At 32.6% G+C, this 14,048-nt stretch overlaps 2 protein-coding genes across 2 annotated transcripts; both read right to left on the bottom strand.

The window, feature by feature from the left end:
- Positions 1-1,492: 1,492 nt before the first annotated feature.
- On the bottom strand, positions 1,493-4,516 carry LOC107958691 (proteasome subunit alpha type-2). Its single transcript, XM_016894530.2, has 7 exons — positions 4,472-4,516; positions 3,990-4,165; positions 3,635-3,711; positions 3,466-3,530; positions 2,997-3,043; positions 2,166-2,241; positions 1,493-1,807 (listed from the first exon to the last, which is right to left on the bottom strand). The coding sequence occupies exons 1-7, from the start codon at positions 4,514-4,516 to the stop codon at positions 1,790-1,792; spliced, it is 504 nt and encodes a 167-aa protein (XP_016750019.1). The 3' UTR covers positions 1,493-1,789.
- A 6,631-nt stretch (positions 4,517-11,147) lies between these two features.
- On the bottom strand, positions 11,148-13,079 carry LOC107897460 (cytochrome P450 71D10). The gene is made up of 2 exons (XM_016822931.2): positions 12,043-13,079; positions 11,148-11,935 (listed from the first exon to the last, which is right to left on the bottom strand). The coding sequence occupies exons 1-2, from the start codon at positions 12,940-12,942 to the stop codon at positions 11,309-11,311; spliced, it is 1,527 nt and encodes a 508-aa protein (XP_016678420.2). The 5' UTR covers positions 12,943-13,079; the 3' UTR covers positions 11,148-11,308.
- Between the last annotated feature and the right edge of the window lie 969 nt (positions 13,080-14,048).

The raw sequence follows: 14,048 nt of genomic DNA, 5'->3' as shown, positions 1-14,048 counted from the left end.
TCATATTTTAACATAATTATTATTAAATATAATTTAATAAAAATATATAATTTAATAAAATTCTTAATATTAAATATTCTTATATGAATTTAATAAAATCATATTATATAATACTATAAAATATAATTTAAAATAATTATTATTAAATATAATTTAATAAAAATATATAATTTAATAAAATTCTTAATATTTAAATATTCTTAAATGAATTTACTAAAATCATAATATATAATACTATAAAATATAATTTAAAATAATTATTATTAAATATAATTTAATAAAAATATATAATTTAATAAAATTCTTAATATTAAATATTATTAAATGAATTTACTAAAATCATAATACATAATACTATAAAATATAATTTAAAATAATTATTATTAAAAATATAATTTAATAAAAATATATAATTTAATAAAATTCTTAATATTAAATATTCTTAAATGAATTTACTAAAATCATAATATATAATACTATAAAATATAATTTAAAATAATTATTATTAAAAATATAATTTAGTAAAAATATATAATTTAATAAAATTCTTAATATTAAAGATTCTTAGAATTTACTAAAATCATAATATATAATACTATAAAATATAATTTAAAATAATAAAATTTGAATCGATTAAATGATATTTGAATTGATTTGATAATATGAAATAGTACTACTAATGCATATATGTGATATGTGATTATCAGTAGCATGTAAAAGACCATGCGAATCAGTTTATAATAGCTTGGAGGGTCGATATGGAAACTTAGCGAATCAGTAGATTCGATAAAAAAATGTGATATTGGTATAATCAAATGGTATCACATACATCCTTAATGGTATAAAATTTGTCATGTCATGTTTTTATTGAATTGCTAAATGAGATAGTGAATGAAATTAGCATATGAATCATGAATACATTGTTTGAATTGGTTAAAATTGAATTATGCATCGCTTATATGCTTATTATGTTAATGTTTTAATTTATATGATTTGAGCCTTGAAAGTACCACAGAGCTTTTTCACTTAGCGTGCAGTTTGTTTATTCTTTGCACAAGCATCATGATGTCAAGCTCTCAATGTCACAATGAGGACAAGTTAATGAGTTACATCTCGACCTAGAACCCCCAAAATCATGTCATCAACTCGATAGTTTAAAATTTTTACAATTTGATCCTTATTCAATCTTAAATTATCTATTGAGCTTCCGTAAACTTGTACAAGTCTCGTATACGATTGTATAACATGACAAAATGATATTTTGAACTTTATAATATGTACTAATTGTTAAATTGAATTGAAATTGATCATAATTGTTCCGACAACAAGAATGGTATCCCGTAACTCGAATTCGACAATAGAGTCGGGTATAGAATGTTACAAATCTATAATGTGGGCAGTTTATTATTCACATTCATTGCCGAAACATTTCCACCATTACCTAGATTAGGTACATTATCTGAAAAAGTAGGCCTCAGATCTGTTGTTTGAGAAACTGGGGAAGATTCCATAGTCGCATCACCCTGTGTTAATCCAATTGCTTTCACGTCCTAAACATGATCCAAGGGAAAAATTTTAAAATTCTATGACTTGTGCACATATACCCGAGCTTAGAAAAATTCAAAACCCTAATAATATAAAAGAGATACAAAAATAATGCCAAAAAATGGAGCAGTTAAGAAGACCATTATTTTTGGTCTGTGAGAAATATAATCAACTATTATCTATGAGAAATACTTGATACAATTGTGGACCATTGTCATCGTATCCAGCAACTAGTAGAGATACATCAAAAGGCCTTACACCACTACAAAGAAAAAGAAAGATATATCAAACTTACCATCAAAGCAAGAGGATTGCACAATTTAGCATTTCCACTTTTTTGGTCCAATTCAAACGGACTCAAAACATAGCAGCAAGGCCATGGATCATAAGGCATGTGAAAAAATAGTGATCTACAACATTGCCATTTTTCTCTGAAGTTCCCTTCTCATATTCCACTTTCAGCTCCGACATAATGCAAAAATATTAAGGCCAAAATATTAACTTTGATCAATAGAACAGACCAAAGCTACAATACCATGATTTGATCTGACATAATTTTTTCCCAGATGCACATATGTTAGAAATTAAGTAAACTAAGCGTCATTAAGAGCCATCAATACCTTATACAATCTATGATACTGTTCTGCCTGCTTTCTACTTTTCTGAACCAAAACTCGAAAATCAGGGCCCATACCACTGCAGAACAACATGAAGATTTATGTGAATCTATATATCAATAAATATAGAAGTTATATTAGCAGCAAAGAACTGTATTAAAACATAGAAATGGTGATGAGCTACTTACTTAGTAGCCTAGTAATCAAACCTACGTATTTTGAAAGAAACGCATTTCACCTTTCTACATGCCTAACCGTCTTTCAAAATCAAAAGCACAGTCTCCTTTCTTTTGTTGGATATAGCAATGCGTGGCACAAAATAATAAACCATAAAAAAAACTATATTAAATGGTTAACAACTTACAGAGCTTCCTTACAAAAAAAACCATAACAAGACAGCAAGATCATAAATAAAAAATTCTCTGACAAATAGGATATGAGTAAATGAATTCTTCATATATCAATCAAGGCATAGAACAAAAAGAAAAGGAATGAAAGCTTTTTAAAAAAGGAATAAATTCCATGAAACAAAAAATGGTCATGTACTCGATAGTTGATATTTAGAAAATGAGTATTCTACGATAGACCAATTTATGAAACGTGAAGTTAGTAACTTAGAGTGCTCCTTTTTGAACTCCTTGTTTGGTAAGTCAACAATGTCATAGATGCACATGAACTGGTACTTGCTCAAGACATTGGCGAAACACAGAGATAATTGCATATTTGATTTTCAAGCAGTTTAATGCAATATGCATGTTAATCAGATCCAATATATCGCCAACTAAAAGAACAAAATAATCGAGCTTTCCAGATAATTGCAGAATGAAAAGAAACCTGTAAACAACTCCAATATTTGGTGCCAGACACTGTATTTTCTGAACCTGAAATCAGACATCAAATGTCCACATTTTGTGGTAATTAACAAAAAATCATCAGCATGGAACTAGAAATTGAATACCCTAGGCTTTTAATCTTCATACATTATAAAGTTGAATTGCTTCAAAAGAACTAACTAATTCTACCAGGAAAAGAAAACTAAAGCATCATCAATTATCAGTTATCTTTTACATGATAACGTAGAGCCTCACATATTTTCTCAAAACAAAAGCTAAATGTAATTAAGCAAGTACAAGCATTGCATGTTTCTATTGCTAGGAAGTGAGTGCATTCAACCATTCCTTAATTTTTGGTAAACCCAATACCCAAGGTCATATTGACACCGAGGTCGATGTAACATGGGAAAATCTAGAAATTCAAATGCAGATAGAAAGTGTGAGTGTATGGTACTAAATAATATACTCACAGAGGTTTCATCAACCAAGATTGAAGGCAATTTCTTCTCAGTAGCATTTACTACCCCATTAGCAGCTGTAATTTAAAACCATTTATTAGCATAAAAATCAAAACCATCAGTAACTTTTTTACTACTTCTAAAATTCCAAAACCCTTTTTTAAAAAGAAAACAACGAAACCTTTGATTCCAAGAGATCTTTGACCCGATCCTACTGCTGTCAAGGCGTGCTCGATCTGAACTAGCTTTCCTGAAGGACTGTTCAAGAACACAACAAAAAAAGAACTTTTGTTCTAAAAAAATTATGAAATATAGTACATTAACAAAGCTATAAAGCGATGAAAACATTATAGAAAAGAAATATTCCAGATTTGAGCGCAAGCAAAACCAAAAGAAAAACAAAATCAAAATCAAAATCGATTTTACAAAAAAGAAAAGAAAAGAAAAACAGGGAAAAAAATTTGGAAGAAGAAGTAGAAATCTGGAGAAAAGAAAATAGAGAAAAGAAAAGAAATGTGAGAAGAAAAGAAACGTACCGTACCAGAAGAAGAAGTAGAAATCTGGAAGGGAAAAAATTGGAAAACGTCGGGAGAGGATGAGGGCAGAAAAAGGAAAATAAAATTGGGAATTGATGGGGAATCTCTATTCCCCGCTTCAAACTCAGAATGGCTATTACAGCCAATATCAGTAATAGACACGGAAGGGAATAGGGCTGTAATAGAATTACACCCAAGCAAACGTCTGTTTGGTGGTGGGCCCAGGGAATAGGGGGAATGCATTCCTATTCCCCAACCAAACATGCTCTAAGTATTTAGCCCTTTTCCTAATTACATTTGAATTTTGACTTCCTTTTCTTAACCAAACAAAATTTTTGTAGTCTTTTCCCTTTTCCTTCTCCTTTTCTTTTTCATCTTTCTCTTTTTATAATATTTTCTCTCCATTGTTGAAATTATTTTTGCTTCCTGCATCACAATCAATTCTCGACTAAATCATTTTCCCTACCAATTGTCGATTACACCATTGATAGCATCTGATTCTTTTCATCTAAGTTTGGGAAGTACATCTCAATCCCGATGTTTAAACTCTATTTTTTGTAAAACTCTTATCCACATTAAACTTATAATCTGATTACACAATCTTTCTCGTTTTTTTCAAATCTTTCGATAATTTTGATGAATCTAGAAACCAATCAGTAACTCGAGTATAAATGTTGTTTGAAGGACCTATGTCAGGTGCATCGATCATATTTGAATGTGAGGGATTTTGTTCGGGCTTCCGGTGGAAGGTGTGTGTTCTTTTACAAGCGAGTCAGGGCAAACTGTGCCTAGGATTAGGGCCACACGGGTGGACCACATGGCCCCTCACATAGCCATATGCCTTTGGAATCCAAGGATAGTTTGAATCTCACACGGCCTGCCACATAGACGTGTCTCCCCTGTAGCTTAATTTTGTAATTTCCACAAGGACACAGTTTGTTACACGGCTGTGTGACCCCTGTTTCATAGTTCTAGCCAGAATTTTATGATTTTCTTAGTTTAGTCCCTGAATAGTCGTCGAACTGTTTTTAGAGTTTTATTTATCTCAATTGAAACCTAATAACATGAGTATTGGAATTCATTATTTGAATGTCTGAATTATTACTGTATATGCATGACTGATTTGTCGTAATTGGATGTAGCAGATTAAACTAGCTTTTGCATTTAAGGAGCTTGAATACAAGCATTTTATCATGTTTTAGTTGAGTTTTTAGAATTTCATTTACATTCAATAAAATGTGTAATTTGAGTCTTTTATTGACCTTAGGGGCCGAATGAGGCCTTAGGGTGAGCTAATATACTTTGTGAGTATGTAGGAGAAAATTAAAAGGCATACCAACTCAATATTGGGTGTTGTGTTGCAACACGGGGAGTTTGGTGTCTCAACATAGAGAGTAGAGAGCAACCATTCCAAGACTGCCTTCAGTGTCACGACACAACCAAGGGATGTCGTGACACACCCCTAAAGCTACCCTAAGTACGAGCATACTACCTTCAATGTTGCGACACAAGCACTAGGGTGTCACGGCATCGGTCCTATACGAGAAATACTTACGAGCTTGGGGCATTTTGGTCTACACAATAAAATATTAAACACGAGTGTCAGATGACCTAGGGTTGAGGATGACGACAAACCTAACTCTATAAATAAGCTTATTTAACACTTGTTATGGACAACTTTTCATACCTTATAATTTTTTTTTGTAATTTCAGTTTTTATTTTTTCCCTTTTCTTAGGCTCTAGGTTATTTTCAATTTTGCATTTTTTTGGGAGATTTGATTTGTGGAACTTGATAAACTTTTTGTGGAAGGTGTGTCTGTGCATGAACACTTAATAGTGTTTAAAGAAATTCTCTCAGATTTGAAGGCCATAGAGGTTCAGTTTATTATACTTTTTTTCGTTGCCCCTATTTTATTCAACCTTTAGAGACACGATTATATATTCGCGAGTCTCTTACAGTTGATGAGGTTTAAGATTCTTTAACCTCGTATGATAAGATAAAGCATCTTATGGTTAAACCCGACTCTCAGGAAGAGGGTCTTATTGTTCGTGGAAGACAAGATCGAAATGTTGATGATGATCGTGAAAGGATACAGGAACGAAATCCTTATGGTAAATCTAAGGGTAGATCGAAGTCTTCAAACAAAGGTAAAACTTGTAACTTCTGTAAGAAGAATGGGTACATTAAATCTGAATGCTATAAATTACAGAACAAGATCAAAAGGGAGGTTGTGAATCAAAAGGGAAAAAAATAAAAAAAATTTGGTAAAACTAATGTTGTAGAAGAATACAACGATGGTGAACTTCTAGTCGCTTCTATTAACAATGATAAAGTGAGTGAGAAGTGGATCCTTGATTTGGGTTGTACCTTCTACATGAGTCCCAATCTGGATTGGTTTACAACTTACGAAACAGTGTCTGAAGGTGTTGTTTTGATGGGAAATAATGCTTTGTGTAAAATCTTAGGTGTTGGAATGATTAAAGTTAATATGTTTGACGGAGTTATCAAAAAACTTAATGACGTGAGACATGTTTTATAATTGAAGAGAAATTTGATTTTGTTGAGTACTTTTGATTCAAAAGGATACAAATACACATCTAAAAGTGGGGCTTTGAAGATTTCCAAAGGTTCCCTTGTTGTGATGAAAGGGCAGAGAAAGACTGTCAAGTTATATGTTTTACAAGGTTCTATGGTTACTAGTGATGTAGTTATCGCTTCCTCTTCCTTATCAGATGATGATATTACTGGACTTTGGCATATGCGCCTAGGGCATATGAGTGAGAATGGCATGGAAAATTTGAGCAAAAGATGACTTCTTGATGAGCAAGGAATTTACAAACTGAAGTTTTCTGAGCACTGTGTTTTTGGGAAGCAAAAGAGAGTTTGATTCACCAAAGAAATCCATAACACAAAGGGAACATTGGAGTATATTCATTCTGATCTGTTGGGGCCATCCAGAGTGCCTTCGAGAGGTGAAGCTAATTATATGTTAACACTTATTGATGATTTTTCTAGAAAAGTTTGGGCATTTTTCTTGAAGCAAAAAAGTGATGTGTTTTCTGTATTTAAGTCTTGGAAATCTATGGTTGAAAAACAAATAGGAAAATAAATAAATCACCTCCGTACAGACAATAGCTTAGAGTTCTATTCTAATGAGTTTAATGAACTGTGCAAGTCAGAAGGGATTTTGAGACACTTGACAGTTCGTCATACTTTACAACAAAACGGCATTGTAGAATGAATGAACAAAATGATTATAGAGAATGTTCGATGTATGTTGTTGAATGCCAACTTACCAAAGTCATTTTAGGCCGAAGTAGCCTCTACTGCATGCTTTTTGATCAATTGATCTCCATCGTTGCCATTGAGAAAAAGACTCCACAAAAGGTATAGTTTGGTAATCCTGCTAATTATTTTGATTTAAAGATATATGGGTGTCGTGCGTATGCTCATGTTGATAATGGAAAATTAGAACCAAGATCTATTAAATGTATTTTTCCTGCTTATAAGACTAGTGTAAAAGGGGATAAGTTATGGTGTCCTGAAAATAGAAAAGTTGTGATTAGTAAAGATGTTGTTTTTGATGAAACTATTATGCTACTTAACTTATCTCTTAAAGGCTCTTCCAATAAAGAACAACAAAAGTAGGCGAAACATCAGATTAATCCAGAATCTACAATAGAGTTGACCCTTCAAGCCAGTACAGAAATTTAGAATAGAGTTAGTTCTTCACCACAATACTCTATCGCCAAAAATAGAACTAGAAGAGAGATTAAACCTCTAAAGAAATATACTGAGGCTAATCTAGTTACTTATGCTTTAAATGTGGCTGAAGATATAGATGCAAACCAAGAGCCAACAAATTATTCTAAGGCGGTTAGCTGTGAAGACTCGGAAAAGTGGATGTTTTCTATGCAAGAGGAGATGGAATCACTCCACAAAAATAGAACATGGGATCTTCTGAAACGTCCTAAAGGTAAAAAGGTTGTTCATTATAAATGAGTGTTTAAAAAGAAAGAATGGACTCCAAGAGTTGAAGAACCGAGATATAAAGTAAAGTTTGTTGCAAAAGTGTTATAGTTAAATTCCAGGAGTGGACTTCAAAGATGTGTTCTCCCCAATTGTGAAGCATAGTTCGATTCGAGCTTTGGTTGGTATTGTGGCCATGCATGATTTGGAGCTTGAGTAGTTAGATGTAAAAACTGCATTTTTGCATGGAGGACTTAAGGAGGATATTTACATGCAACAACCAGGGAGTTTTATAGTTTCAGAGAAAGAGGGCTATGTTTGCTTGCTGAAAAAGTCCCTTTTACGGTTTGAAACAGTCACTAAGATAGTGGTACAAAAGGTTTGATTCCTTTATGACTTCTCATGATTTCAAAAGAAGTATTTTTGTCAGTTATGTTTACTTTAAGAAAAACAGTGATGGTTTTTTTGTGTATCCACTCCTCTATGTTGATGATATGTTGATAGTAGTGAAAGATAAATGGGAGATAAGAAATGTCAAAGGCCAGCTTAGTGAAGAATTTGAGATGAAAGATTTGGGACCAGCAAAGAAAATACTTGGTATGGAGATTCTCAGAGATAGAAAAATAAGTAAATTGTACCTAAGTCAAAAGGGATACATTGGGAAAGTTCTTTGCAGGTTCAATATGCAGAGTGCTAAGCCTGTTAGTACTCCTTTAGCAGCCCATTTTAGACTTTCATTGGTTTTATCTCCACAATCAGATGATGAGATTGAGTACATGTCACATGTTCTATATTCTAATGCAGTAGGATCTCTCATATATGCTATGGTTTATTCACGTCCAGATTTATCATATGCAGTCAGTGAAGTTAGTAGATACATGGTGAATCCCGGTAAAGAACACTGAAAAGTAGTTCAGTGGATTTTAAGATACTTATGAGGTACTATTGATTTTTGCTTACAGTGTGAAAGAACTAGAGATGGAGTCATTGGGCATGTCGATGTTGATTTTACTAGAGACCTTGATAGAAGAAGATCTCTGACAGGTTATGTTTTTACAATCAGAGGTTGTGCAATTAGTTGGAAAACCACTTTGCAAACTACAATCTCTTTGTCTACCACTGAAGCTGAGTACATGGAGATTATTGAGGCTTGTAAAGATGTCATTTGGTTGAAAGGATTCTTTAGTGAACTCAATGAAAACCATCAAATTAGTACAGTATTTTATGATAGTCAAAGTGTCATCTTTCTTACAAAAGATCAAATGTTTCATGAGAGAACAAAGCAAATTTATGTTCGGTATCATTTTGTTCATGATATTATTGTTCGTGGTGATATTGTTGTGAGCAAAATTAGTACTCATGTAAATCTTGTAGATATGATGACTAAGTCACTTCCCATAACCAAGTTTGAGCATTCCTTAGACTTGGTTGGCGTTCATTGTTGAAAAATGCCCCTTAAGGGGTTTCATGGAAGAGGTGGAAAACTTGTTTGTTGAGAGTTCATGGTGAAGAATATATTCATTGAGAATTCGTGTCAAGGTGGATATTGTTAGAATTGAGTGACCCAAATCCTTGTTAAAATAAAATACAATGGTAAAATAAAATAAAAGTAAAATTCATATAGAACTACAATTATTTTATTTTATTTTAGAATAAGGTTTTTCAACCTTATTACACTTCATCTATTTGGTATTGATTAGAATAAGGTGTTTCAACCTTACTACACTCCTTCTATTAGAATATAGTTTTACAAGCCTATAAATAGACATAGTCTACTCTTCTTGTAATCATTCGAATTCGACATAGTGACTTATCTTCTCCTCTGCCCGTGGTTTTTTTCTCAAAAGGTTTTCCACATAAAAATCTATGTTCTTTATTTTGTTCTCTCTTTTCTTTGCGATTCATTGTCATTATCAACGTTCTATTTTTCACAGGTTTAAAGAGGTAAATGATGCATGTTGATTATAAATTTGTTGGAATGGATTAAATGCTTGGATGTGTTGTATTTTTGTGTTCTGGAGTAGAGGCATCGATATTCGAGTTATAAAAACGATACCTCTGTGATATTTCAATGTGCAAGAAGTTAGTATTGTAATTTGGTATCGATACCTTACCACGAGTATCGATGCTGAGGTTAAAATAATCAATAATTTAATAAAGGTACCAATAAATTCTGTGTTTGACTTTTAGATGAGAAACAAAATGCTGTTTTGGTATCGATTTTCCAATCGGTATCGATACCATATAAGAGAAATATAGATACATCTATTTCAGTATCAATATTTGTGTAACTTGTTTTGGAATTTTGGTAAGTGGCTCTAATGCAAGTTTAATTGATATTATAAGTTTGTTTGAAGTATGTTTGACATGTTTTAATGAAAATTAATATATGCTTGACTTAAAAATTTGTAAGAACGCTAATAAAGAGGATGATTGCCTATTAATGTGACATTTTATAATGTGTGTGATGCGTGACGGTGGTGTGACATCCTGATATTCGTGCTTGGCGATTAGGCCGGGTATAGGGTGTTACATTCTAACTTAAAACTTAACAGCGATTGCCCTTTACAATTTAGTTGTTGTACTATAATTAATGATTTTCTCGATTAAATTACTCGACCGTCTACTAATATGTTTTTATATTAAATGCATAAATTCTTTTATTCATAATTTTATTAACTCGGTTTACGAAATTGGGTTTGAAATCGCATTTTTCGACTTTGACTAAAATGGGATTGGTACATTTTAATTTACGCTAAACTTAATATGTATGATCTACATGAATAGAGCATGAAATATGGTCATTGAATTGTTAAAATATTGATCGTATACAAAGTTACGAAAATATATAAAACAAATTTAGTTTCACATCAATGCAAGTGAATCACTCCCATTAATAATAGAAGATAGTAATAAAATTTATAATTAAAATTGTTGATTAATTAATTTGAAAAAAAAATATTTTTATAAATATCATTCACTTTAATTGAAAACAAATTCAAGTTAATACCTAAAGCAAAGTACTTCAATTTTAATTAATAAAATATTATAACATTGATATTTTATAAATATTAAAATTGATTTATTTCTAAATACCCTTTCAATAGATTACAACTTAGGTTTTATAATATTATAATTTAAATAATGCAATAGTTACAAGCTTAATTTAATATCAAAAAATCAAAAGTAGGGCCAAGCACCGGTTCAACTCCGGTTATTCCATGTTTCATTAACATTAACAAAAAGAAATAGGCGGCGTAAGCTTATTGTGTTTTACCAAAGACATGACAGGAACAAGTACTATTAATATGATACTGAGAGGAAACCAACCAAATGATCTTTGTGGTTCTAATGAACAATTTTAGATCCATGATATGGAGTTGGAATAAGAACCAGGTCAGTTTTCCTCTTGACAGTCATGCCAAACACCTCACTCATATCAAGATCTTCCCCTTTCATTCCATTAGGTAGCTTCCAGTCAAAATGGAACAACAGCTGGGCCAAAGGCAGCTCGAGGTTGGGTGTGGCAAAGGTGATCCCTGGGCACATCCTTCTTCCAGCCCCAAATGGGATGAACTCGTAATTTGTTCCCGTGTAATCGACTGTACCGTTGAGGAACCTTTCAGGGTTAAATTTGTCGGGTTCGTTCCAGTAATTAGGGTCTCTTCCGAGGGCCCATGCGTTAATGAGGACTCTGGTTTTTTCCGGGACATGGTAGCCATTAATTTCGCAAGCTTGGTGACATTCTCTTGGGAGCAACAATGGCACGGATGGGCGGATTCGGAAGGTTTCCCTAATGACTGCTTTCAAGTATTTGAGTTCGTGAAGGCCTGTTTCGTCAACGTTTCCTTTTGGTCCGAAAACTCGCCTTACTTCAGCTTGGGCCTCTTTCATCACCCATGGATTTTTTATCATTTCGGACAGTGCCCACTCCACGGTTGTGGATGATGTTTCACTTCCCGCACCAAAAACGTCCTGAAAGGCAAGCATAAAATTTTCAATGGAAAATAAGGACGTATGAAGAAGAAGAAGAAGACAAGGTAAAAGGTCAGACAAGTAAAAACAAAGGGTTAGTAACATACCACAATGACTGATTTGATGTTCTTGTCAGCCAAGGGGAATTCATTCTCCTCCTGAATCCTTAAGAGCACATCAACGAGATCTTCTTGTTCAGCTTCTGCTTGTCCGCTCTTTTCTCTGACCCTTCTCTCTCTATGTTCCGCAATGATGTTCGCGATGATCTTATCATTCTCCTTATGCATCTTCTCAACTTTGGTCTTCATACCACTAAAAAGCTGAAGCGGTTTAATGGAAGGATAAAAATCAGACAAACTGAAGCCAGAAAGCAACTTTGTGAGTTCGGTTATGCTGTCAATGTAAGTCTGTTGATCCTTGCATTTTTTCCCAAAGGCCGCTCTGGCAACTATCCCATATGTCATTGAGAAAATCATGTCGCTAAGGTTCACCGCCTCCCCCTTGCTCTCATGTATCGTTTTCACCAGATTTAAAACCTCTGCTTCTCTTATAGACCGAAAGGACTGGACCCTCGAGGCGGTCAACAGCTCCGTGTTGCACAGTTTGCGAAGGTATCTCCAGTAGTTCCCGTAGGGTGCAAAGGCGATGTTGGTGAAATCGTAGGTGTAGACCCTGGGAACTTCCATGGCTGGCCTGTACGAGAAGTTAATGTCGTGGGTTTTCGTCACCTCTTTAGCCACTTCCGGTGAAGATACTATCACCGTCGATATCTCCCCCAGCTGGAGATGCATCAGTGGTCCATGTTTCAGGGCCAAGTCTCTCAAGGTCTTGTGGGGTGATGGGCTAGCGATTTGGTGCAAATTCCCGATCACCGGGTATTTTCTCGGCCCTGGAATTGGCTTAAGGTCGGGATTTTTGGGTTTTGATTTCTTTAAACTTCTGAATATGAAGAAGGAAACAAGGAGGATGCTGAGGAGGACCTGGAATGAAGGGAGTTGAAGCTCCATAACTGGAAAGCAAAGACCAGATTAATATTGAAGAGAGAAACAAGCTTATTGCTAAATGCCCTTCATTTTGTGAATTTATAGAAAGAACTTGCCTGTCATTACATATTACATGACAGCAGATCCAGACAAATTGGCTTGGGTCGTTTACCTTGAAAGATTGTTACAGAAAATATATTCTCAGTCCAATCCGACTCCTCTCACCAAAATTGAATAGAAAATTGCAATACATTTGATTTCTTTTCTTTTTTTTTATTAAGGAAAGCCATTAGTTTGAAAGATTCTTAGATATACAGCCCACAGTAAATTATCAAAATTTTAATAATTTATTGCAATTTTTATTGCACAAATTATTAATATTTAAAAAAAATATTATATCAATATTTTAATATAATTATCTATCTATAATCAATAATATATAATTTTTCATTGTATTACTAAATTTATTTTTTAAAATAATTATAATATTTAATTTAAAAATATTAATTAAAAATTACATAAAATTTTGTGATAATTATTATACATTTAAAATAATTATAATTTAATTTAAATTGTGATAATAACACATTTAAAAAAAATATAACTTAATTTTATAAGTATTGAAAGATTTTATTATTTTACTTATTGATAAGATGATTTAATGTGATTTATTAATATGCATCAACGATTTAATGATACATCAAATATTATCTCTAATTATAATTGATTTTTAACAATTTTTTTACGAGCTGAAATATTTTAAATATTATTATCTAGGTTAAAATTTCTTATAGGTGTTGAAGATTGCGTTTTCAGAACGTAGTTTTCTTCTTTATTTATTCCTAAAACAACGTGATTTCAGGCTTCAGTGTAATATAGTAATGTAGAAGTCAATTTTGCTTATAGGTTAGTCCAAATTTAATTTCAAACGTGACATCTGCCATTTATTTAATTAGATAATATAAATATATATATATATCAGTGATTGTGAGTGGTTAGCCTACTCTTGCTGATTAAAATTTTTATTTCATTTCACCCAAAAAATAATTATTTCAATATTTTAAAGCAGATGTTTCCTGCAATTTCTCTACTTACTGTGGAAAAGAAAATATAATTGATTTGGATTCATA

This window comes from Gossypium hirsutum, chromosome D13 (genome assembly GCF_007990345.1).
Source record: "Gossypium hirsutum isolate 1008001.06 chromosome D13, Gossypium_hirsutum_v2.1, whole genome shotgun sequence".
NCBI classification, from domain to species: Eukaryota; Viridiplantae; Streptophyta; class Magnoliopsida; order Malvales; family Malvaceae; genus Gossypium; species Gossypium hirsutum.
This window is presented reverse-complemented; position numbering and strand designations above follow the sequence as displayed.

What these genes read in the sequence shown, in the direction of transcription:
- LOC107958691 (XM_016894530.2), bottom strand. Translation starts at nt 4,516, where the DNA reads ATGTACTTCCCAAACTTAGATGAAAAGAATCAGATGCTATCAATG. An exon ending in AAGATCTCTTGGAATCAAAG is followed by an intron (nt 3,531 to 3,634) that starts GTTTCGTTGTTT and finishes TTTAAATTACAG; the next exon opens with CTGCTAATGGGGTAGTAAAT. An exon ending in AATATTGGAGTTGTTTACAG is followed by an intron (nt 2,242 to 2,996) that starts GTTTCTTTTCAT and finishes GTTGTTCTGCAG; the next exon opens with TGGTATGGGCCCTGATTTTC.
- LOC107897460 (XM_016822931.2), bottom strand. Translation starts at nt 12,942, where the DNA reads ATGGAGCTTCAACTCCCTTCATTCCAGGTCCTCCTCAGCATCCTCCTT. An exon ending in ACATCAAATCAGTCATTGTG is followed by an intron (nt 11,936 to 12,042) that starts GTATGTTACTAA and finishes CTTGCCTTTCAG; the next exon opens with GACGTTTTTGGTGCGGGAAG.